At 46.0% G+C, this 24,761-nt stretch overlaps 1 protein-coding gene across 3 annotated transcripts in view; it reads right to left on the reverse strand.

Moving 5' to 3' along the window:
- Window positions 1-7,191, reverse strand: part of mcph1 (microcephalin 1) — a 285,601-nt gene extending 278,410 nt beyond the window's left edge. For 2 of the 3 annotated variants that reach the window (XM_052025076.1, XM_052025078.1), the window contains exons 1-3: window positions 7,133-7,191; window positions 4,858-4,930; window positions 1,141-1,232 (exon numbers count right to left, since the gene is read on the reverse strand). In XM_052025076.1, the coding sequence (XP_051881036.1) occupies window positions 1,141-1,232; window positions 4,858-4,894 (129 nt within the window). In that variant the 5' untranslated portion in view covers window positions 4,895-4,930; window positions 7,133-7,191. Of the gene's footprint in view, window positions 1-1,140; window positions 1,233-4,857; window positions 4,931-7,106 lie in introns of all 3 variants that reach the window. The other variant, XM_052025077.1, reaches the window with a different exon arrangement.
- Window positions 7,192-24,761: the final 17,570 nt, after the last annotated feature.

The following is a 24,761-nucleotide window of genomic DNA, read 5'->3' on the forward strand; positions in this document are numbered from 1 at the left end:
GCCCTTTCATTCCGGGAGTCATTCTCGTAAATCTTCTCTGAACCCTCTCCAACATCAGTACATCCTTCCTAAGATAAGGGGCCCGAAACTGCACACAGTATTCCAAATGAGGTCTCACCAGTGCCCCATAGAGCCTCATCAACACATCCTTACTTTTATACGTTATACCTCAGAACGTTGCCTAGATTGGAAGGTATTAGCTAATCGGTTTTCCAGGGTAGAAATGTTAAATACCAGAAGGCAAAGCTTTGAGGTGAGAAGGGGAAAGTTTGAATGAGATGTGTGGGGTTTATTTTTAAAAACAGAGTGGTAGGTGCCTGGAACACGCAGGCAGGGGAGGTGATGGAAGCAGGTAGACAGCAACATTTAGGAAGCATTTAGACATGCACATAAACAGGCAGGGAATGGAGGAATATAGACCATATGCAGGCAGATGGGATTAGTTCAAATTGGCATCATGGTTGGCACAGACATGGTGGGCTGAAGGGCCTGTTGCTGTACTGTTCTATGTTCCTTATTCAGACAAGATAACCATTTGGTTGTACGATCAGAACAAAGCCCAAAAAAACATATTAGCTTTGGCTTGACTCATTTCTCCAATGACCAGCAGTGAAACTCAGCCAATGGTTCTATCAACCAGCTGACAGAATTGCAGAGATTACCTGCCACTTACCCATTCATTGCCAAGGATTGCAACATATGTGGATGAAGTAATAAGTGGTCATAAATGGTAGATGTAATTGTTTGAGTGCAGTGTTTTTCTGTAATAAACACTTCAATTTCTTTCATATAGTTTTTAGTAGTTGGAGCTATTTTTTGTCAGAAACATTCACCTTTTGACTGTTACGCTAAGTCATGCTGCACGACTTTGCTAACTGTAAAAAGCACTTACTCCAACAGTTTTTGAATATGGGGCTTGTTTTGGCTCTGAGTAATCTAATCACAAAACAGCATGCCAGTTTTCATCCTTGTGTTCCACTACTCAGATTGTCTCTTGTATATTCTGAAGTAATTCAGAAGTCAATGGCAAGCTCACCATGAAATCTAGCCCAACTGATTATTACCAAGTAACAAGTAATTTCCAAATTTCACATGCGGCACTGATCAACTGAAAACACGTCTGTGGAAAGCAATACATACCGTGGCACCCATATCGACCAAGTGTTCGATAAATGATTTTGAGTAGTTTTCAGTCTTATTTGAAGACCACACATCCACAAATGCCACAACACCTGGAAAGGAGAATCAATTAGTAATAACATCATATGTAATGATATCACATGCAATGATCAAATCCCCATTTAAAAATCAAAATGTTTAATGAAAACCTACTGAAGGGATAACTTAAAACAACTGAATGCAAAAAAAATTAAATTTGTACAGAAAGAGTCTATACCTCAACATGCATCTGTTCAAAATGTTGAGTACATTTTCACTTCAAACAATCTTGAAAAATAAATCACTTCTGTCTTCCTATTACCCTTTCAATTCTACCCATTATCATGAGCTTACATGAAATGAACAAGCCTGTCACTGTGAAAATGACAGTTCTTTGAAGACACAATTGAAGAACTCCTCAAAGCGATGTTCTTGACTCTATCACTCTACCCAATCCAACAGAAAGTTGAAAAGGGAATACGTCAACTGGAAAACAGCAAAGTCCTTGAAGCTCTGAAGCCATTAAGTAATTGGACAAGTGATCCAAATGCCTGGACTAACAATCCGAAGACAGCAGCAATGTCTCACTAATGACAACTTTAAAAACCAAAGGATGGTCATTAAAAACCAATTTGGCTCATTAATAAGCTACAGGGGAGAAAATCAGCTCAGTCTGGCAAATATGTGACTCCAGACACATGCCATGTGGTTGACTCTCAATGACCTATCAAGCTTCTCAGCTGTAGGTGCTGGCCCCCACATTCTCAAGGGGAAGTTAGAGTTGGGCAATAAATACTATCATGACTGGAGATGTCCAGATTGCAAATAACAAATAAATTTAAGGGAACATGGTATCCCTGCTCAAGTTTTAAAACTTGGAAGAGAAGAACTTGAAGTACACAGCTTCATCTTCCACATAGCGCAAGGGCAAAGGTTTACCAGGGCACCTTAGAAACAAATCGTGAACATCTTCAAGAGAGAGAACTTTAGTTATGGTTACAAGAAGCTATCTGCCATGAGGAAGGCTGTCACGAGAGTTCTCCTCTACTGCATTTCCAGTAACTGAAGAGCTGACCTACCACCAAAACAGTGTGAATTATGTCCAGTCTTGAGGTATTATGAACATTGCATTCACCTCACAACAATGTCAAAAAAAACTGCAGAAAACAGCATTAACCACAACACATTACCTCTCACTTTATCAATCACGACAGACTATGGAGAATCCTTCACAAATCTGACTTCCCTCAGTTGGAAGAGCTGCTCTGATCGTACTGAATGACAGAGGAAGCTTGAGGGGTCAAATGACTTGCTCCTTCTTCTATTCCTTATATATTCTTATGTTTTCATTCAACATCAGCCACATGATGTGGAAACCATGATCCTAACCGATGAGTCCATCGGAGGGCCTGTCCCAGTGCAGACTAGGATCATGCAAGGAAATGTTGCTGCTGTGATATTGCACCTCCTCTCCAACAAGCTTCCTAACAGACTGAAGCTAATCGACAGGACAATTGGGAAACTGTTCAATTCCCGCTGCCTCCAGTCCAGAACCCAGATCACACCGACTTCAGGCATCAAGCTGCAATAACTAAACCATGCCTGTGTATGTTCAGGAGCCAGGCTCCAAGTCATTGTCCCTTTCAAAGTACAGGCCTTACACTAAGTTTCCACAAAAGTAAACCAATGCCCCTGCTGCATTATACTAACTCTGCCAATTAAGATCCACTTCCCTTCATTCCACATTCACCTCTCAACAAAAGTTGACATCGATGATGACATTTAACAATTTTGCCTGCTTTGCCTTTAGTCATCTGGAAGCAAAATGTGTGTGAAGATCAAGACCTCAAACTGAGCACAAAGCTCTTGGGCTACAAGAATTCAGTGATGTCCACTCTCCTGTATGCTTCAGAATCAGGGACCAGCCATCCCTCTGTAAAATCTCCAAATCCACTGGCAGGATAAACAAACGTCCATATCCTCACCAAGGTCAAATCCCCGGCATTCTGGCTCCAATTACACTTAGCTGGTTCAGATGGCAGGCCATGAGGTTCACATGACAGACACCAAATGCCTCAAACAGGCACTATACTCTGGGGTCCACCATGGGAAAAGGTTAACAGGAGGACAGAAGAAAAGATTGAAAGATGTCTTCAAAGTCTCCAGGAAAAGGAAAAGTCAGATCCTCACCGATTCACCAAAATTCCTTGCCCATAACCATTCAAAATTGAGAATGAGCATCTAGGACACCACTTTAATATCTCTCCTCTACTTCCTCAGAAGGCTAAAGAAATTTGGCATGTCCCCTTTGACACTCACCAATTTTTAGTCAATGCACCAAAGAAAGCATCCTATCTGGATGCATTGCAGCTTAGTGTGGCAACTGCTCTGCTCATGACCGCAAGAAAGTGCAGAGTTGTGGGCACAGCTCAGCACATCACAGAAACCAGCCTCCCATCCATGGACTCTGTCTACACTTCTCACTGCCTCAATAAAGCAGCCAGCATAATCAAAGACCCCACTCACCCCAGACATCCTCTCTTCTCCCCTCTCCCATTGGACAGAAGATACAAAAGACTGAAAGCACATAGCACCAGGCTCAAGGACATACTAGGGAATCATTCAATAGTCTTATAACAGTGTTTATCTAGTACAATAAAATGGACTCTTGACCTCACAATCTACCTCGTTATGACCTTGCACCTTATTGTCTACCTGCACTACCTCAATGGACCATGTAATAAATTGATCGGTATGAACAGTGGGGAAGACAAGTTTTTCACTGTACCTCAGTACAAGTGACATTAATAAACCAATACCTACATCACAAACATTCTAAGGCCCAGCGAAACAAGCATCACCTCACAAACTCCTGCTTCATCTGTGAATGCCACATCACCCCATCGACCACCTCAGAACTGGAGGAGAAGCAAGCCAGCCTTGGCACATAGAACTAAGTTGCAAACCAAGCAACTTAATGCTGGTTTGGTCATTAAAAACCACTGAAGCAAAGATGAGACACATATCAAACAAATCCTTGGCATAAATATACAACTCTAAAAATTAAATCTATGTTGGGAATCCAATGCAAGGCTGGAGAAACATTTTGTAGATGTGGGGGAGGGGAGGAGAGGGAGTTGGGAAGTAGTCTGCAGTTTTGGATTAGTTTTTAAGGAATCTGAAATGTCAACATGCACACAAGAGTAAGCAACTCTACGTTATGATCAGCCCACATTATTTGTATTGCAGGAATGAATGAGCAGGGGAAAGAAGGTCACAATCGAGGCATCCACAAAACCTTATTTAAATGTGTCAGGAAATGACTAAAACAAGGTTTTTCAGACAGAAATCAGGGAAGAACAATCAGAACCAATTTTGCTTGGTTCTCCACCTTTGTGCAACTACAGCTCACATTTATAAAGTACCTTTAACATAGCAAAACATTTCTTGGCACTTAACAAGACAGCATCCAAACATAATTTGATACCGAGCCACAAATGGACTGGTTTGGCCAGAGTTAGGTTTTAAGTTTTGTACTTCAATTAATCTATTGCTGCCAGTCTTTGTTAAACAATATACAACTTTTACTTAATACCACAACTAAATTGGTCACATTGCGACACAACATTCTTACTTTGAAAAAATGAGCATAGTTTTTGTTGTCACCATTAATTTCACAATTTATGTGCTGTTTCTTACCTTGAAGAATGGATCTTTTATTACAGTCACCGGTCATTCTGCAAGAGTCTGTAGAAAGCTACTCTGTCCCAATCTGAAAAATAATCAACAATAACTATACAACATACATTAAACATGATTTTATTGCAGCCTTCACTGTAATTTCTTCACATGCAAAACCGCAGCAGATTAAATCAGCACTTAGGAAACTAAGTTTCTGAACCAAAATATTATCCTTTACCAGAATCAGTAGAACAACAACACTATATATTAAAGCTGAACGATCAGCAGGTGATGCAAATGTAGTAAATACTTGAACAAAGGTGTTGACAGGAATTGGCTGATTATGCCCTCCTCTAAGGTAAAACCTTGCCGCACATTCATGAGGCAAAACTACAACAGGCAGCAATGCACGATGAAACATCTAACCTGGTATTAATGGCAAACTCTATGATCTTATCCTAACATCACAAAGGGACCTCCTTTGTACTTGAAACTTACTAATGTAGCACTAAATAAAAACATAAAATAGAAGAGAAAACAAATAGAAGAGATATAAAAATAGAAAACAAAATCTACTGGAGCAACAGAGTGGGACAGGCAGCCACTAAGGGGGGAAGGAACTGTCAGTGTTTTGGATTGAAATCCTGCATCAAGACTGATGCTCTTTGACCCACTGAGTTCCTCCAGCAGGAGGTTTATTGCTCCAGATTCCAGCATCTGCAGTCTCTTGTCTCTTAAATAGAAAAGCAGTTTTGACAAAACTACAAGAATTCAAAAAAAGAGCAGCACAATGATACAGTGGATAGAGCCGCTGCCTCACAGCTCCAGAGACACAGGTTCAATCCTGACCTCAGGTCAGTGTGCGTGAGGTTGCACGTTCTCTTTGAGGGGGATAGGAGAGGGGGGGGGGGAGGGGGATAGGAGAGGGGGGGGGGGAGGGGGATAGGAGAGGGGGGGGGGGAGGGGGATAGGAGAGGGGGGGGGGGGAGGGGGATAGGAGAGGGGGGGGGGAGGGGGGATAGGAGAGGGGGGGGGAGGGGGGATAGGAGAGGGGGGGAGGGGGGATAGGAGGGGGGGGGGATAGGAGGGGGCGGGGAGGGGGGATAGGAGAGGGGGGGAGGGGGGATAGGAGGGAGGGGGGATAGGAGGGGGGGGATAGGAGGGGGCGGGGAGGGGGGATAGGAGGGGGGGAGGGGGGATAGGAGGGGGGAGGGGGGATAGGAGGGGGGAGGGAGGGGGGGAATAGGAGGGGGGGGAATAGGAGGGGGGGAATAGGAGGGGGGGAATAGGAGGGGGGAGGGAGGGGGGGGAATAGGAGGGGGGGAGGGGGGAATAGGAGGGGGGGAGGGGGGAATAGGAGGGGGGGAGGGGGGAATAGGGGGGGGGAGGGGGGAATAGGGGGGGGGAGGGGGGAATAGGGGGGGAGGGGGGAATAGGGGGGGGGAGGGGGGAATAGGGGGGGGAGGGGGGAATAGGAGGGGGGAGGGGGGAATAGGAGGGGGGAGGGGGGGAATAGGAGGGGGAGGGGGGAATAGGAGGGGGGGAGGGGGGAATAGGAGGGGGGGAGGGGGGAATAGGAGGGGGGGAGGGGGGAATAGGAGGGGGGGGAGGGGGGGAATAGGAGGGGGGAGAGGGGGGGAGGGGGGAGGGGAAGGAGGGGGGAAGCGGGGGGAGGGGGGAAGGGGGGGAAGGGGAAGGAGGGAGGGGAGGGGGGAAGGGGGTGGGAAGGGGGAGGGGGTGGGAAGGGGGAGGGGCTGGGAGGGGGGAGGGAAGGGGAGGGGGTAGAGACACTGATTACCCCCACCGGAGGGGCTCCTTCACCCCGGCTGTTATACCCGCCAGGTGCTGCCCCACGTTACCTCCCTGGTTCCCCGGCGGGACCGCGGGTAGGGGGTGGGGGAGGGAGGGTGTGTGGGGGTGGGGGAGGGAGGGTGTGTGGGGGTGGGGTGGGGGAGGGAGGGTGTGTGGGGGTGGGGTGGGGGTGTGGGATGTGGTGTGTGGGGGGTGGGGTGGGGGTGTGGGATGTGGTGTGTGGGGGGTGGGGTGGGGGGGTGTGTGGGATGTGGTGTGTGGGGGGTGGGGTGGGGGGGTGTGTGGGGGGTGGTGTGTGGGGGGTGGGGTGGGGGTGTGGGATGTGGTGTGTGGGGGGTGGGGTGGGGGTGTGGGATGTGGTGTGTGGGGTGGGGGGGTGTGTGGGGGGTGGTGTGTGGGGGTGGGGTGGGGGGGTGTGGGGGTGGGGTGGGGAGGGGAGGGGGACGCTGACAGACCGGACGGGCGGCCGACGCTCCCTCACCCGCGCTCCGCTCCCTCTCTCCCGCCGCGATGGTTCAAACGTGGCGCGCAGCGCGCGCGGACCGCCGGGAGAACAACCGCCCGCCGTCACCGACCAATCAGAGGGAGGGGGCGGGGCCTCACCGCCGCTTATGAATAAAGAATCAGTGGGCGGGGCGTTCATTCAGGCGGCGGGACCTGCTCAGGGGGCGGGGCGTTCCCTCCCGGGGGTGGGACGTTCTTCCAGGGGGCGGGGCGTTCTCTCAGAGCTCGGCTGGGCATTGGCTGGGGCCGGACCGTGGAGTTTTATTGCCATTTTCCGAAGCCAATCAGTGCACGGCAGAGGGAGCACCAATGCATCCGTGCAGCAGGAACGCTCCCACTGCTTCTGCACCGGAGCTGATCACTGCAGTTGCTGCAGCTTTTGCAGAATGACAGCAAAGCAGCACCATTCTGTATTCTTTTACCTTGCACTACCTTCGTATGCACCGTGTAATGAACAATATGCAAGACAAGACGCTAATAAACCAATTCCAAGATAAATCCCCATCCCTGTATCAACACCACACTTGTTGCTTGTCCATGCTTGCAGCTCTCCGGTGGCTGTAGGTGCTGAGGGGTAATGTGTTGGGTGAAAGTGTGACCACTGCAGCACTGCCTGACTTTTAATCTACACCTCATTCACTGGAGATAAGGGGAGCAGACAAATAACAAAAATAAGCAGATACCAATATTGCCACGGGCAATGACAAGGTTGCAAATAACAACCCCTGCGTGAATACACGGTCTACATAAGTTGCAGCCTGTAGGTTTCAGCTTGTCAACTTACAAGCGCCCCAGACCCTGGCTCAAGCCACAAACCTCAGAATCACAATCAGGTTTATTATCACTGACTTAGATGAAATGAAATGTGTTGTTTTGTGGCAGCAGTACAGTGCATAGACATAAAATTACTATGTTACAAAATGAGTAAATAGTGCAACAAAAAGGAATAACAAGGCATGGGTTCATGAACTGCTCCTAACTCTGATGGTAGAGGGGAAGAAGTTGTTCCTGAACCATTGGGTGGGGGTCTTCATGCTCCTGTACTTCCTCCCCAGTGGTAGTAATGAGAAGAGGGCATGCCCTGGATGGTGAGGGTCCTTTGTGATGGATGTCGCCTTCTTGAGGCTTGGCCTCTTGATTCCCGACCCAGCTACGGCAGCTCAGTGACCATTGCTTGCCAGTACAAGTCATTAACTGCTTCGCAAGCTGGATTCACCGGGCTCATGCCGGAGAGGGCTCTGGAGAATTCCCAACACCTTTGTGTGAGAATTATTTCCCCCATCTCCATCTGATTTGACCAATTACCTTAAATCTATGCTCCTGGTTTTGGACTTGTTTTTAAAGGAAAGTACATCCCCCTCAATTATCTAGGCCCCTCTTAATTTTAAACACAATTAAATCTCCCCTCAGTCTCTCCATTTGTCACTTTTCTGTGTTCTGTATTTTCCCATTATTTACAGATTCCCTCCTCACTGGCAGCCACGTGAATAATTTTTGTTACATCTACAAATTTCTTCATCAATCCCCACCATTTAAGTCCAAATTATGAACATGTACTAAAAACAAAGCAAGGGACCGAGTACAGAGTCCTGCAGATTCCCTTTGGAAACACTTACCCCAACACAAGCAGTTGTCAACCAATCGCCTTTTGCCTCCTACCACTGAACCAATTTTGGACTCTCCCTTGAATCCCATGGATGTCTATGTTTTTGACCTACTTGCCATTTAGGACTTGCCAAAAGCCTTGCTAAGGTACACGTTCACTATATTATTTGCAATGCCTTCATCAACTCTGCTCATAAACTCCACAATCAATTCAGTCAGACAGGACCTTCCCTTAACAAATTCACATTGACTGCACCTGATTAATCTGGACTTTTTGAAAACCAAGGTTTTTATTTGAAGTTAGAATTCATTCTAATAGTTTCCCCACCACTGAAGTTAAAGTAAATGGCATGTAAGGAGTTGTTTTACCACTTCCACCCTTCTGTAAACTAAAGTTCAACATTAGCAGTCCTCCAGTCCTCTGGCACTACTCATTCAGCCAGAAAAGGCCAAAAAAAATGGAGTCAGAGTCTTAACAGTGTCCTCCCTTCCTTTAACTGCCTGGGATAATGTTTCATCAGTTATCCATCGTTACGGGTTCAGACCTTCTTGAATGCTTTCCATAAAGAAACGTATAAAAAATATGAAAGGGATAGATAAGATAGAGGCAGGAAGGTAGTTTCCACTGGTAGGTGAGACTAGAACAAGGTGACATGGCCTCAAGATTCAGAGGAATAGATTCAGGATGGAGATGAGGAGAAACTACTTTTCCCAAAATCTGTGGAATTCTCTGCCCAGGGAAGCAGTAGTTGCAACCTCATTAAATATATTTAAGACACAGTTAGATAGATTTTTGCACAGTAGGGGAATTAAGGGTTATGGGGAAAAGCAGGTAGGTGGACCTGAGTCCAGAGCAGGATTAGCCATGATCTCATTGAATGGCAGAACAGGCTCGATGAGCCAGATGGCCGACTCCTGCTCCTGTTTCTTATGTTCTTATTTTTTATGTCACCAAAGACTCTTGCAAATTTCTCCAGATATAGAGCGGAGATCATTCTGACTGGTTGCATCACCACCTGGTACGGAAGCTCCAATGCACAGGATTGCAAGAGGCTGCAGAGGGTTGTAGACTCAGCCAGCTCCATCACGGGCACAACCTTCCCCACCATTGAGGGCATCTTGAAGAGGCAGTACCTCAAGAAGATGGCATCCATCATTAAGGACCTTCACCAACCCTGCGTACCCTCTTCACGTCACTACCATCAGGGAGGAAGTACAGGAGCTTGAAGACCCACACTCAACGATTCAGGAACAGCTTCTTCCCCTCCACCATCAGATTTCTGAATGGTCCATGAACACTACCTCGTTATTCCTCTTTTGCACTATTTATTTGTTTTTGTAACTTGCAGTAATTTTTGTCTTGCACTGTACTGCTGCCACAAAACAACACATTTCACGACATACGTCAGCAATAATAAACCTGATTCTGAATTTACACCTCTACGTATGGGTTCCCTTTTGGTCCCAGCTCTTTCTTTAGTGATCTTCCTCATTTGTTCAAAAAACAACTGTTTTTTTCTTTAATTCTACTTCATGGACCAACTTTGCCTTCTGAAAATACCTTTCAACCTCTCTTCCACCTTCTGGGCTTTCTGCAGTGTTAAGCTCACAGTGTCTCACATAAGCTTCCCTTTTTTGCCTTATCTTTCTCTCCATGTATTTTGTCATCCAAGGCTCCGAGTTTGGCAGCCCAATCATTTTTCTTTGCTGCAACCTGTTTAACCTGAAGCCCTTGGGTCTCTTTCTTGAATGCCTCCTTCTGCTCTGAGGCTGATTTATCTTCAAGTAGCTGCTTCAAGTCCACTTTCACTAAATCATTTGAGTCCAGTAAAGCTGGCCTCACTCCAAGTTAAAACTTTTACCCTGGTTTTATCTTTGTCGTTCTCCATTATTCTGGAAGATCTAACTGTATTATCATCACAACCACAAAAATTCTCCCCCAACTCATACTCATTGACCAACCTTCTCCTTTGCCTAAAACTGTATCCAGAATTCCCCACTGCAGGACAAGACCACTGTGACCCATCCCTTTCCCATCATCTCCTGCCCATCTCCACTCTTGATAGACTTGCAACAACTTGGCTCCTGAATGGGCTTGAGGAATTCCGTGCCTGCTATACTTTCTGCAGTGACCATGTCCCAGTTAAAGTCAAAGTCAAGTTTATTGTCAGATGCACAAGTAAACACAGGTGCAATGAAAAACTTACTTGCAGCAGCATCACAAGCACACAGTATAAGAGACAACATTCACAAGAAAAACATAACTTATACAAAAGTTATACAAGAAAGAACACAATTAGAACAAAAAAAACCAAAGTCCATTGTAGTGCAACGTGGTCACTGTGTTGCTGTACTGAGGTGGTGATTAGGGTTGTGCTGGTTGGTTTAAGAACCAAATGGTTGAAGGGAAGTCACTGTTCCTGAACGTGGTGGTGTGGGACTTCAGGCTTCTGTACCTCCTGCTCGATGGGAGCTGTGAGAAGATGGCATGGTGGGGATCTTTGATGATGGATGTTGCCTTCTTGAGGCAGCACCTCCTGTAGATACTACCGATGGTGGGGAGGGATGTGCCCCTGATGTATTGGGCAGAGTTAACATTAGGGTACCAGATATCCCCCACAATTACTGTTCCTAATGCTTTTGCAGTTGTCACAAATTTGTTCTTCAGTCTCCCTCAGACTGTTTGGATGTTCACAGTCCACTTGGAACAAGGTGATTGCTCATTTTTTCTTTAGTGCAATTGGCTTCATTCTTCTGATGTCATGCTCTCACAGATGCAATTGTTTCTCCTTTCTCATCCTCCTCTCTATCTTGTCTGAAAACCTAGCAACATTTAGCAGTCTTCTCTGTCCTGCTTTAGTAACTGCTAAAATATCAGACTAAAGCAGCCAACATAATCAATGACCCCTCCCACCCATCATTCTCTCTTCTCCCCCTACCCCATCAGGCAGAAGATACAAAAGTCTGAGAACACATACCACCAGGCTCAAGGACAGCTTCTATCCCGCTGTTATCAGACTCTTGAATGGACCTCTTTATGCTAAATGATGAACTCTTGATCTCCCAATCTACCTCATCATGGCCCTTGCACTGTCTTCCTGCACTGCACTCTCTGTAAATGTAAAACCATACCCTGCCTCCTGTTTTTCTTTTTACCACCTCGATGTACTTACATATGGCATGATCTGACTGGATGGCAGGCAAATGAAAGCTTTTCCCTGTATCTTGGTACATGTGACAATAATAAACCAATTACAAAATACCAAAATTTCTCACAGCCCTCAGTTCATCTGCCTTATTCACTAAATTCCTTCCATTTCAGTGGAACCAAACTTATTTTCTGTCCTTTTTCTAATCTTTGCTCAGCCTTCCAGACTCTTTCACCAATTGTCTAACCATCTATTTCCATCTGAAACTGTGCGCTACTTCCTGTACCCCTGCCAGATTATCTGAAACCTTTCCCAATAGCACCAGCAAACCTGCCTATGAGGACAGTGGAGCTAGACCTGTGGAAGTGCAACCAGCCTGGCCTGTAGGGTCCCATCTTCCCCAGAACACTCCCACTTATCCAGGAATCTAGAGCCCACTCCATCCTCTTGCACTCTGTCCCCACTGACACGGTGTAATCCAAAGACTCCTACATTCATGGTCCTGCTTCCCAAACTTTATTTATTGGTCAAACATGCATAGAAACATTACTGAGAATGTGCTGGGGGCTGCCTGCAAGTGTTGCCATGCTTCTGGCGTGAACGTAGCATGCCCACAACTTATTAACCCGTATGTCTTTGGAATGTGGGAGGAAATCGGAGCACCCGGAGGAAACCCACGCAGACACGGGGAGAACATACAAACTCCTTACAGACAGTGGCTGGAATTGAACCCAGGTCGCTGGCGCAGTAGTAGCAATACACTAACCACTACACCACCGTGCCTGCCCTTTTGCCTTACTCATAAAACCTGCCTGCTGCACTTCATTCTTTTTCTACCTGTATTGTTGAACCACTTCCTTTGACATTTCATGGATTATCCTTCCAGGATCAGTTGTGGTGCTGCTTACAGAAGTCTAGGTGACAGAGGAAATGTAGAAATCACCATGGTTATGGTGCCAGGAGATCATCTCGAGAACTCAGCCAATCACGTGGGCAATAGTTGCTTTGAAATTTGGATGGTCTAATCTCTTGAACAGCAAGAACCTACACAGGAGTTGGTTTCAATTTGTACAGAAGTCTTTGGGTTGCTTTCATACAACACATGGCAGGTACAGTTATCACCTTCACAGATGAGAAATGGAAGATTCAACCTACTGCAGATGTAATGAAGTACAATCAGTTTGCCATGTTAATAACCCACTGAACACTCATGTAGAAGGTGTTGATGCTTAATGTCAAAAGACTTCTACTGGATCATCAATGGATTGACAAAGTCAACGTTTAGTTATAACATTTTGTCAGTTACATTTCAAATATCAAATGAGTAAATGCATATATTTGCAAGAGTATAGTTATTTGGCCAGTTTAAAACATTAAATTTTTGGGAATCAGGAACCAGTGAGGTCAGGTGCTGAAGGAACACTATGGGAAATAGTACTTAAGCTGTGCTACAAGGTGTATTTTAATAGCACTGTTCTATTTGACTGCCCCGGTGCATTCCATGTTGCAAGTGAAGCGAATGAAGAGTGAACATGAAATGGCAAAGCTCATGGGTGGAACGAAGATAGCCATGGATTGTAACAAGGTCCATGTTCAACTGTGTAATGGTCAAAATAGAACATAGAACAGTACAGCACAGGAACAGGCCCTTCGGCCCATGATGTTGTGCTGAACTAATTAAACTAGTAATTAAACACCTAACTAAACTAATCCCTCTGCCTGCACATGGTCCACATCCCTCCATTCTCTGCACATTCATGTGCCTATCTGAGAGCCTCTTAAATGCCTCTATCATATCTGCCTCCACCACCGCCCCTGGCGGCACATTCCAGGCACCCACTGCTCTTTAAAAAAAAACCTACCCCACACATCTCCTTTGAGCTTACCCCCTCTCACCTTAAATGCATTCCCTCTAGTGTTAGGTGGTGTAGAGAATGTGGAAAGAAAGCCTAAGTGGAAAGCTCATGAAAGGGAAATGGATTGGATTGCTCTGTTTAGCGTCTACAGAGTTCACCACAGATACTGGCCAAAGCTATTTCAAAAGCACTCCTTACGCCCCATGGATTTTCCCATCTGGAAGGACAAGAACAACAAGGGCATGAGAGTTGCCCCCCCAGTGTGCCACCATTTCTTCATCTTCACAAGGTCCAGTTACTAGAGCACCCCATCCACCAGTAGACCACCATAAAATTTCACTCTACTGTTAGATGGGGGTACTCTAGTAATTAGACCCTGTGAAGATGAAAAGATGGTGGCATACTGGGAGGGCATAAAATGGGCATCAGGATTTCAAGAAACCAACTCAACATTACCTTCTCAATGGCAATCATGTGGAGAATAAAAACTGGCCTTGCTAGCAATCTCCACGTCCCCGAAGTGAATTAAAAATATGGATCCGTAATGAAGCAACTTAGCTTTGTTCTTGCCATCCATCAGTGAGAGAGTTCAACTCATCAGTCATTACATTTACCCAGCAGCAATCAACTGCAAGGAAACGTTTTGACAGAAAGTGATTATCCGTCAAAATGATTATTTTAACCTTCCATTACTGATCAGTAATGTCACATTTAAAATATTGAGGAACATTTATTAAATTATCATCTTAAACCGTACTGAAAAAGTTCAGAAGTAAATTCAATAGTCCTTGAAAATGGGAGTTTGGATTTTCATGTATGATTCATCCACACCCATGAGGTTCTGTACTGGTTGTACCCAGACTATGTACTACCAGCCACTGAACAATTTCACCTGACAACCCGCGTGAACTGCACTGTTGATTGGGCAGTTGCATCAGCAGTGATATGATTATATTGGTATTGGTTTATTATTGTCACTTGTACCAAGGTACAGTGAAAAACTTGTCTTACAAGCTGATCATACAGGTCAATTCATTACACAGTGCAGTTACATTGAGTCAGTACAGAGTGCATTGAGGTAGTACAGGTAAAAACAATAACAGTACAGAGTAAAGTGTCACAGCTACAGAGAAAGTGCAGTGCAATAGTGTGCAAGGTCACAACAAGATAGATTGTGAAGTCAGAGTCCATCTCATTGTATAAGGGAACTGTTCAATAGTCTTATCACAGTGGGGTAGGAGCTGTCCTTAAGTCCGGTGGTACGTGCCCTTAGGCTCCTGTATCTTCTACCCGACGGAAGAGGAGAGAAGAGAGAATGTCCAGGATGGGTGGGGTCTTTGATTATGCTGGCTGCTTCACCAAGACGAGAGGTAAAGACAGATTGGCCAGCTCTGGTGAAAACTAGCAAGTGTTCCTTCAGGATAGTCTGTACTTAAAGAACCAGTGCTGGGGAAGAGAGAGCTGGTCTGTTAGATGGGCTTCACTTGAATCAGGTGGTGTCCAGTGCTTTGAAGAATTGAGCAAGTCAGGATGTGGATGGGCTTTAAGCTGAACAGTGGGCCTGGAAGGGGTTTCAAACGACGGAAAGTGTAGAAAATGAGTTAAAGAGACAGGACAAGGTGACGGTGTAGGGAAGCAGTGTGGGTGATGGTAACCAGAAGGGGTCAGGAAGGGACAGGACAGACCAGAGCAAGAGTGCACCTGCAAATGGAGTCAGAGTAAGGAAGTGGGACTGGCTTAGATGGACACCTTGATTGGCATGGATGAGTTGGGCTGAAGGGCCCATTTCTGTGCAGCATTACTCTGACTAAGTGAAAACAGAAGCTGCTGGGAATACTCAGCAAGGCAGTTAGCGTCATGAGTGAGAGACTGAGTTAATTTTTCTGAGCAGCGACCCTCCACCAGGGCCAAGGAAGGTCAGATGGAAAATCTGTGTTGTTGCAGGGAATGGGGAAAGACAATGGAATCAAGGTGGGTCTCAGTCATGGATGGACATTCAATCTCCCCTGCTGAATGACATGGGTGATGATGGTGCTGGCTGAGGGAGGTAGACACGGTGAACAGATGCAATTAATCCAGCATCCCTACCACCTGTGTCATTGAGTCTCCCTTGGTCTCCACCTATTACAGGGATTATCCTCAGTTCCGTTCCCTCTCTCCATTCTGCACAACCTGAAAGTGTTTCACTTCTAACTTTGTTCAGCTTGGAACCCAAAACATGAACCCTGTTTCTCACCCTGGAGCTGCTGCTAACCTGCTGTGTATTGCGAGCTCTATTGGTTTTTATTTCCAATTTCCAACATCTGCAGCTTCTTTTTTCATGTTCCTCTTAAAGATGAGGGAGGAGTCATATGAACCAAAATTGGAGGGGTCTGTGCTGTGTAAGAGGGAAGGGTTAGATTGCTCATGGAGGTGTTCATATTGTTTGTCACAACATCGTGGGCTGAAGGGCCTGTACTGTTCTATGTAACTCCCACCAACAGAGCAGATTAATGTGCAAGTGAAGTACCATGTCAATTTTGTTAACACATTGCATCAGGTACAGTTACTACCAGAGTTGTAAAATAATGTTTTAAACTGACTTCCTGCAGCAAAGTAATACAAATACTGCCAGAACTCAAGGGACTGAGTTATAGGGAGAGGTTGGGAATGAAGGAGACTGAGGGATGACCTTATAGAGGTGTACAAGAACATGAGGGGTATAGATAGGGTGAATGCACACAGTCAGTCAGAATCTGTTCCCCAGGGTAGAAGTGTCAAACACTAGAAGACGTGCTTTTAAGATTAGAGGGGAAGGTTTAAAGGTGACATGGGAATGTTATTTTTTTAAATACACACATGCAGAGTGGTAGATGGCTGGAATAGGTTACCGGGGGTAGTAGTGGAAGCAGGCAGTTTGGTGGAGTTTGAGGCTTTTAGATCGACACATGAATATGAAGGGAATGGAGGGATGTGGATGGTACACAGGAGGAGGACATTTAGTATAAATTGGTATTGGTTCATTATTGTCACTTGTACTGAGGTACAGTGAAAAACTTGTCTTGCATACTGACCGTACAGATCAATTCATTACACGGTGCATTGAGGAAGTACAAATTGGCATCAAGATCAGCACAATATCGTGGGCTGAATGGTCAATCCGGTGCTGGGCTGTTCTATGTTTGTTCTTTTCTCCCCCCAGGGAAGGGGAGCTAAAAACTAGAGGGCAGAGGTTTAAGGTGAAAGGTGAAAGGTTTAAAATAGACCCAAGGGGTAGTTTCTTCACACAGAAGGTGGTGCGTACATGAAACGAGCTGCCAGAGGAAGTGGGTGAGGTAGGTACAACAACATCTAAAACATTTGGATAAGTACGTGGATAGGAAGGGCTTAGAGGGGTTTAGTGGGATATGGGCCAAAAACAGATGAGTGGGGCTGAAGGGCCCATCGTCTACAACTCTGAAATCTGAGCCAAAAAACACAAAACATTGAAAGTATTCAGCAGACCAGGCAGCAGCTGTGGGTTTCTCTTCTGCTGATGCTGCCTGACCTGCTGAGGATTTCCAGTTCCTTGTGTCACACTGGCAGTGCTGCTCTAACATTTGACCACAGTCCCCAGGCCCCCACAAATGGAGGGGTTCAGAGGCCCCCCACCTACTGCTGCACTGCAGAGCTCCCAGATCTGAGTTAAGGTACTGATTCCAGTTCCTACCAGATCCAAAGAATAAAAGGGAGACGGTGAGGGTCCCTGGGTGGTGAGGAGAGGGGGGGAACAGGGGAAGAGAGACGAGATGTGGGAGGGATGGGAAGGAGAGCTAATAAGCAAATCCCAGCATCTCCATTCTCTCTACTTCTATCACCCTGTTTCTTTCCCCTCTTCCACCCCCTCCATCTGCCCACCGCCCACACACCCCTCCCACTGGGTCCCCCCCCCCCCACTGTTCCCATCTGCCCTCCCTACCTCCCTTATTTGGTTCCAGGCTCCACCTTCCTCTCCTATCAGATCCCACCATCTGCAGCCCTCTGTCACCCCCACCTCCCAGCCTCTGTCACCATCCCCACCCTCCCCCATCTGCCCATCACCCCTCCTCACCTGGATCCACCCATCACCTGCCGGCTCTTGCCCCTCCCCATCCCCTCACCTCTCTATACCGACTATCTCCCCTCTCAGCCCAGATGAAGGGTCTCCACCCGAAATGTCGACTGTCCATTTCCCTCCACAGATGCTGCCTGACCCGCTGAGTTCCTCCAGTAGATTGTTTGTTGCTCCAGAAAAAAAGTTTGTGTAAACTTAGCAGCTAGTGGAATGAACTGATTTAATAATGGAGCACAATCAGATTTATTATCACTGACATATGTGAAATTTGTTGATTTGCAGCAGCAGTACAGTACAAAGACAAATCTACGAATTACAGAAATAAATATTGCAATAAAAGGAATAATGAGGTAGTGTTCATGGACCGTTCAGAAATCTGATGGTGGAGGGGAAGAAACTGTTCCCGAATCACTGAATGTGGATCTTCAGGCTCCTGTACCTCCTCCCCGATGGTAGTAATGAGAAGAAGGCACGTCCTGGATGGTGAAGACCCTTAGTGATGGATGCCACCTTTTTAAGACACCACTGCACCTTGACAGGTTTGCCGGAATGCAGACGTTTGATGGCTGGGAGATTGGGAGGAGCTTACAGGAAAGGAGCAAGCTGACAGGGGTATTTGAACAATGAGAATCTTAAAGTTTTCAGAGGCTGTTAAGGCAAAGCAGTCATTCAAAATTAAAGACAAAAGCTGGTATTCTATTATTGTTTAGAAGTGTGATTAAAACTATGATTAAGTCAAGGATAAATTTCTGAGAGGATCAAAGCAGCTGTTGGCAGTCATTCCACAGGTGAATCTGATCCAGAAAACTGAAGAATGGCACGATGTGGGAGCGTCCGTGCTACAAAGTTCCTGGATGCGGAACTGGAGGTTCAGGGGATGAGTGCAGGGTAGGAGAGATGTTCAGTGCCTGCACAGGTCATGCGACAAGGACCTACCTTGTACATTCACTGATGGTCCCTGATGTCCTCATTGCATCACAAGCGCAGCATACAATTGGGCAAAGATAATAAAACTTAGGAAGCATGCAAGACAATCTAAATAATGGGACAAACACCAACAAAAAGGCAATTCTGTATCTGGTGTTGTGCAATGAACCAGATTTGATTAGGAAGCTAAAGGAACCCTCAGGAGGCAGTGATCATAATATGATGCAATTCACCCTGCAGTTTTAGAGGGAGAAGCTAAAATTGGATGTATCAGTTACCTTTACTCAACTGTAACACTACAGAGGCATGAGAGAGGAGCTGGCCAAAGTTGATCGGAAGGGGACCCTGGCAGGGATGGCAGTAGAGCAACAATGGCAGGAGTTTCTGGGAATAATTCAGAAGATGCAGGATCAGTTTGTCCCAGAGAAGCATTCTAAAGGGAGGATGAGGCAACCGTGGCTGACAAGGGAAGTCAAAGGCAGCGTAAAAGTGAAAAAAAAAGGGCATACAATATTGCAAAAATTAGTGGGAAGCTAAAGGATTGGGAAGCTTTTAAAACCAACAGAAGGCAACTAAAAAAGCAATAAGGGAGAAAAGATGAAATATGAAGGTAAGCTAGCCAATAGAGTCGGAGCCCTACAACACAGAAACAGGACCTTCAGTCCATCTTGTCCATACCAACCTGATCTTCTGCCTTGTCCCATTTACCTGCACCCAGACCATATCCCTCCAAACCCCTCCCATCCATGTACCTATCCAAACCTCTCAAATGTTACAATTGAACCCATATCCACCACTTCCACTGGCAGCTCGTTCCACACTCGCACCACCCTCTGAGTGAAGAAGTTCCCCCTCAGATTCCCCTTAAATATTTCACCTTTCACCCTAAACCTTGACCTCTAGTTCTAGTCTCACCCAACCAGAGGGGAAAAAGCCGGCATGCATTCACCCTATCTCTACCCCTCAATTTTGTATACCTCTACAAGATCTCCCCTCATTCTCCTGCACTCCAGGGAATAAAGCCCTAACCTAGTCAACCTTTCCCTGTAACTCAGGTCGTCAAGTCCCAGCAACAGCCGTGTAAATTTTCTCTGCACTCTTTCAAGCTTATTGATATCTTTCCTGTAGGTAGGTGACCAGAACTGCACACAGTTCTCTAAATTCTGCCTCACCAACTTCAACATAACATCCCAACTCCTGTACCAAAGTGCCCTGATTTATGAAGGCCAATGTGCCAAAAGATCTCTTTACAACCCTATCTACCTATGACTCCACTTTCAAGGAATTATGGATCTGTATTCCCAGGTCCCTTTGTTCTACCGCACACCTCAGAGCCCTACCACTCACTGTGCAAGTCTTACCCTGGTTTGTCCTCCCAAAGTGCATCACCTCGCACTTGTCTGCATTAAATTCCATCTGCCATTTTTCAGCCCATTTTCCCCACCTAGTCCAGATCACACTGCAAGCTATGATAGCCTTCCTCACTGTCCACTATGCCCCCAATCTTGGTGTCATCTGCAAATTTGCTGATCCAGTTTACCACATCATCTATATCATTAATATAGGTGATAAACAACAATGGACCCAGCACCGATCCCTGTGGCACACCACTAGTCACAGGCCTCCAGTCAGAGAGAGGACCATCTACTACCACTCTCTGGTTTCTCCCACAAAGCCAATGTTGAATTCAATTGACGATTTCACCCTGAAGGCCAAGTGACTTAACCTTCTGGAGCAGCCTCCCATGCAGGACTTTGTCAAAGGCCTTGCTAAAGTCCATGTAGACAACATCCACCACCTTTCCCTCATCGACCTTCTTGGTAACCTCCTCAAAGCTCTACAAGATTGTTTAGACATGATGTACCACACAAAGCCATGTTGACTATCCCTAATCAGGCCCTATCTATCCAAATACTTGGATCTCCTGTCCTTTAGAATACCTTGCAATAATTTACCCAGAACTGAGTCAGGCTCACCAGCCTATAATTTCCCAGCCTTACAGCCTTTCTTGAACAACATTAGCTATCCCCCAGTCTTCTGGGGCCTCACCTGTGGCTGATGATATTTTAAATACTTCTGCACTAACCTCCCACAATATCTGAGGGGACACCTTGTCAGGCCTTGGGGATTTATCCACCTTCATTCACATCAAGACCTCTTTTGTAATCCAGATACAGTCCATGACTTCACTACTCTTGCCTCAGTTCTATAGTCTGTGTCTGTCTCCAGAGTAAATACAGATGCAAAAAATTCATTTAAGATCTACCCCCCCTCTTTCGGCTCCATGCATAGATGGCCACACTGATCTTCAAGAGGACCAATTTTGTCCCTTGCTACCCTTTTGCTCCTAATATACTGTAGCTATAGAAACCCTTGGGATTCTCTTTCATCCTGTCTGCCAGAGCAACCTTGTGTCCTCTGTCCTCCTGATTTCTCTTAAATGTTCTCTTGCATTTCTTCTACTCTTCAAGCACCTCATTTGATCCTAACTGCCTATACCTGATATGTGCCTCCTTTTTCTTTACCAGGGCTTCAATATCCCTTGATAACCAGGGTTTCCTAAACCTGTTAGCCTTGCCTTTTCTTCTAGCAGGAACATACAGATTCTGTACTCTCAATATTTCAATTTAAGCCCTCCCACTTACCAAACACCTCTTTGCCAGAACAGCCTATCCCAATCCACACCTGCCAGATCCCTTCGAATGCCATCAGAATTGGCCTTCCTCCAACTTAGAATTTCAACCCAAGGACCAATCCTGTCCTTCCCCATAATTATCTTGAAACTAATGGAATTATGATCACTAGATCCAAAGTGTTCTCCGACACACATTTCTGTTACCTGCCCTGTCTCATTCCCCAAGTGGAGATCCAGTATCCTGCTCTCTACATATTAAGGAAACTTTCCTGAACAAATTTGATCCCATCCAATCCCTTTACAGTACAGTAGTCCCAGCCAATGTGGAAAGTTAAAATCACCTACTATCAAATCATACATTTTGCAACTCTCTGCTCTCTACCACAGTAGATGAGCCCTCTAGCATATCCTGAGCACTGCCGTGACATTTTCCCTGATGAGTAATGCCACCCCTCCCCCTTTAATACCTCCCTCTCCATTATGTCTAAAACATCAGAACCCCAGAACAATGAGCTGCCTGTCCTGCCCCTCCTGTAACCAAGTCTCACTAATGGCTGCAACATCACAATTCCACGTGTTGATCCGTGCTCTAAGTTCATCTGTCTTACCGACAATACTCCTTGCATTGAAATAGATGCATCTCAGAACATTAGTCCCATCGTGCTCATCAACCAGTCAATTTAGGTCTTTGCTTGTGGGCTTAAGATCTACTTTCCCCACAGCCCCTCCACTTGCTGCCCTGCCGCTCTGGTTCCCACCCCCCTGCAACTCTAGTTTAAACCCCCCCAAGCAGCACTTGCAAACCTTCCCACAAGGATATTGGTCCCCCTCCAGTTTGGGTGCAAACCATCCCATTTGTACAGGTCCTGCCTACCCTGGAAGGGACCCCAATGACCCAATAATCTGAAGCCCTTCCCCCTGCACCATCCCATTAGCCAATGAGAAACTGCATTATCTTCCTATTTCTTGCCTCATGCACACACGGCACTGGTAGCAGTCCTGAGATCACCACCTTGGAGGTTCTGTCTTTTAACTTAGCACTTAACTCCCTGAACTCACTTTGTAGGACCTTGTCACTCTTCCTGCTTATGTCATCAGTACCGATGTGCACCACAATTTCTGACTGTTCCCCCTCCCCCTTAAGAATGCTGTGGACTCTATCTGAGACATCTGACCCTGGCACCTGGGAGGCAACATACCATTCAGGAGCCATGTTCTCATCCACATAATCTCCTATCTGTTCCCCAACCAATGAATTCCCTATCACTACTGCACTTCTCTCCCCACACCCCACCTTCCCTTCTGAGCCACAGAGTCAGACTCAGTGCCAGAGACCTGACCACTGTGACCTTCCCCTGGTAGGTTGTCCTCTCCCAACGGTATCTAAAACAATATACTTGTTACTGTGGGGAACAGCCACAGGTATACCCTGCACTGACGGCCTATCCCCTTTCTCTCTCCTGACGGTCACCCAGCTACCTGCATCTTACAACTTAGGTGTGACTGCCTCCTAGTAACTCCTGTCTATCATCTGCTAAGTTCCCAGAATGATCCAGAGTCCATCCAGCTCTACTTCCCTAACACGGTCAGTAAGGAGCTGCAGCCAGAATCACTTCGCACAGATGTGATCATCAGGGACACTGGAGATCCCAGACTTCCCACATCCTCCAAGAGGAGCATACCCCTGCCCTAAAACAAAGACCTCCACCCACTGTAGCCTCCTGAACCAAAGCAGAGTCAAATCAATGATAACAACAAAATTAAATAAAAACTTTACCTATCTTTACCTATGCCTTTTCTCCAAAACCTTTTTCTCTGGAGAGCTGATCTCACTCTCCAAAGTTGGGCCACTTACACCAAAGCCTTTTGAGCCAATGCCTCCATTTCCTCCCACTATCCACTCACACAACAGTCACTCCAAAATGACTGCTCAGCTGAACCCTAGCTTCTTTTTATTGGCTGCTGCTAATTAACCAACCAATTATTAACTGGCAATATGCAAACGTGCCTCTTTAAGGGTCCTGCTCACTAAAACTGAACACCAAGCCCGAGACTCACCTCCTTTGAAATCTCCCACCTCTCACTCCAAGTCCCGACTCCTGCTCACTGAAACTTAAATATAAAAGACGAACACTGTAATATAAAAGAGGACACCCAAAGTTTTCTCAGATATATGAAGAGTGAAAGAGAGGCAAGAGTGGACATCAAACGGCTGGAAAATGATGCTGGAGAGGTAGTAATGGGGAACAAAGAAATGGCGGATGAACTGAATAAGTATTTTGCGTCAGTCTTTACTGTGGAAGACACCAGCAACATGCCAGAAATTCGAGAGAACCAGGGGGCAGAAGTGAGTGTAGTCGCTATTACTAAGGAGAAGGTGCTTCGGAAGCTGAAAGGTCTGAAGGTGGATAAGTCACCTGGACTGGACGGACTACACCCCAGGGTTCTGAAGGAGGTAGTTGAAATTGTGGAGGTGTTAGTAGTGATCACTAGATCACTTAAAGAATCACTGGAGTCAGGAACGTTTCCGAAGATTGGAAGATCACAAATGTCACTCCACTCTTTAAGAAGGGAGGGGAGAAAAAGACAGGAAATTATAGGCCTGTTAGCCTGATTTCAGCGATTGGTAAGATGTCAGAGTCCATTATTAAGGATGAGGTTTTGGGGGACTTGGAAGCACACAATAAAATAGGCTAAAGTCAGCCTGGTTTCCTTAAGGGGAGATCTTGCCTGACAAATCTGTTAGAATTCTTTGAGGAAGTAACAGGCAGGATAGACAAAGGAGAGTCAGTGAATGTTGTTTACTTGGATTTTCAGAAGGCCTTTGATAAGGTGCTGCTTATGAGGCTGCTAAACAAGATAGGAGCCCATGGTATTACAGGAAAGGTACCAGCATGGATAGAAGATTGGCTGACTGGCAGAAGGCAGAGTGGGAATAAAGGGGGCCTTTTCTGGTTGGCTGCCGGTGACTAGTGGTGTTCCGCAGGGGTCAGTGATGGGTCCGCCACTTTTCATGTTATATGTTAATGATCTGGATGACAGAATTGAGGGCTTTGTGGCCAAGTTTGCAGATGATGCAAAGATAGGTGGAGGGGCAGGTGGTGTTGAGGAAGCAGGGAGTCTGCAGAAGGACTTGGACAGGTTGGGAGAATGGGCAAAGAAGTGGCAGATGGAACACAGCGTAGGGAAGTGTACGGTCATGCACTTTGGTAGAAGGAATAAAGGCGGAGACTATTTCTAAATGGGGAGCGAATTCAGAAATTAGAGATGCAAAGGGACTTAGGAGTCCTCATGTAGGATTCCCTAGAGGTTGACTTGCAGGTTGACTCAGTGGTAAGGAAGGCAAATGCAATGTTAGCATT

Source organism: Pristis pectinata, chromosome 10 (genome assembly GCF_009764475.1).
Source record: "Pristis pectinata isolate sPriPec2 chromosome 10, sPriPec2.1.pri, whole genome shotgun sequence".
NCBI classification, from domain to species: Eukaryota; Metazoa; Chordata; class Chondrichthyes; order Rhinopristiformes; family Pristidae; genus Pristis; species Pristis pectinata.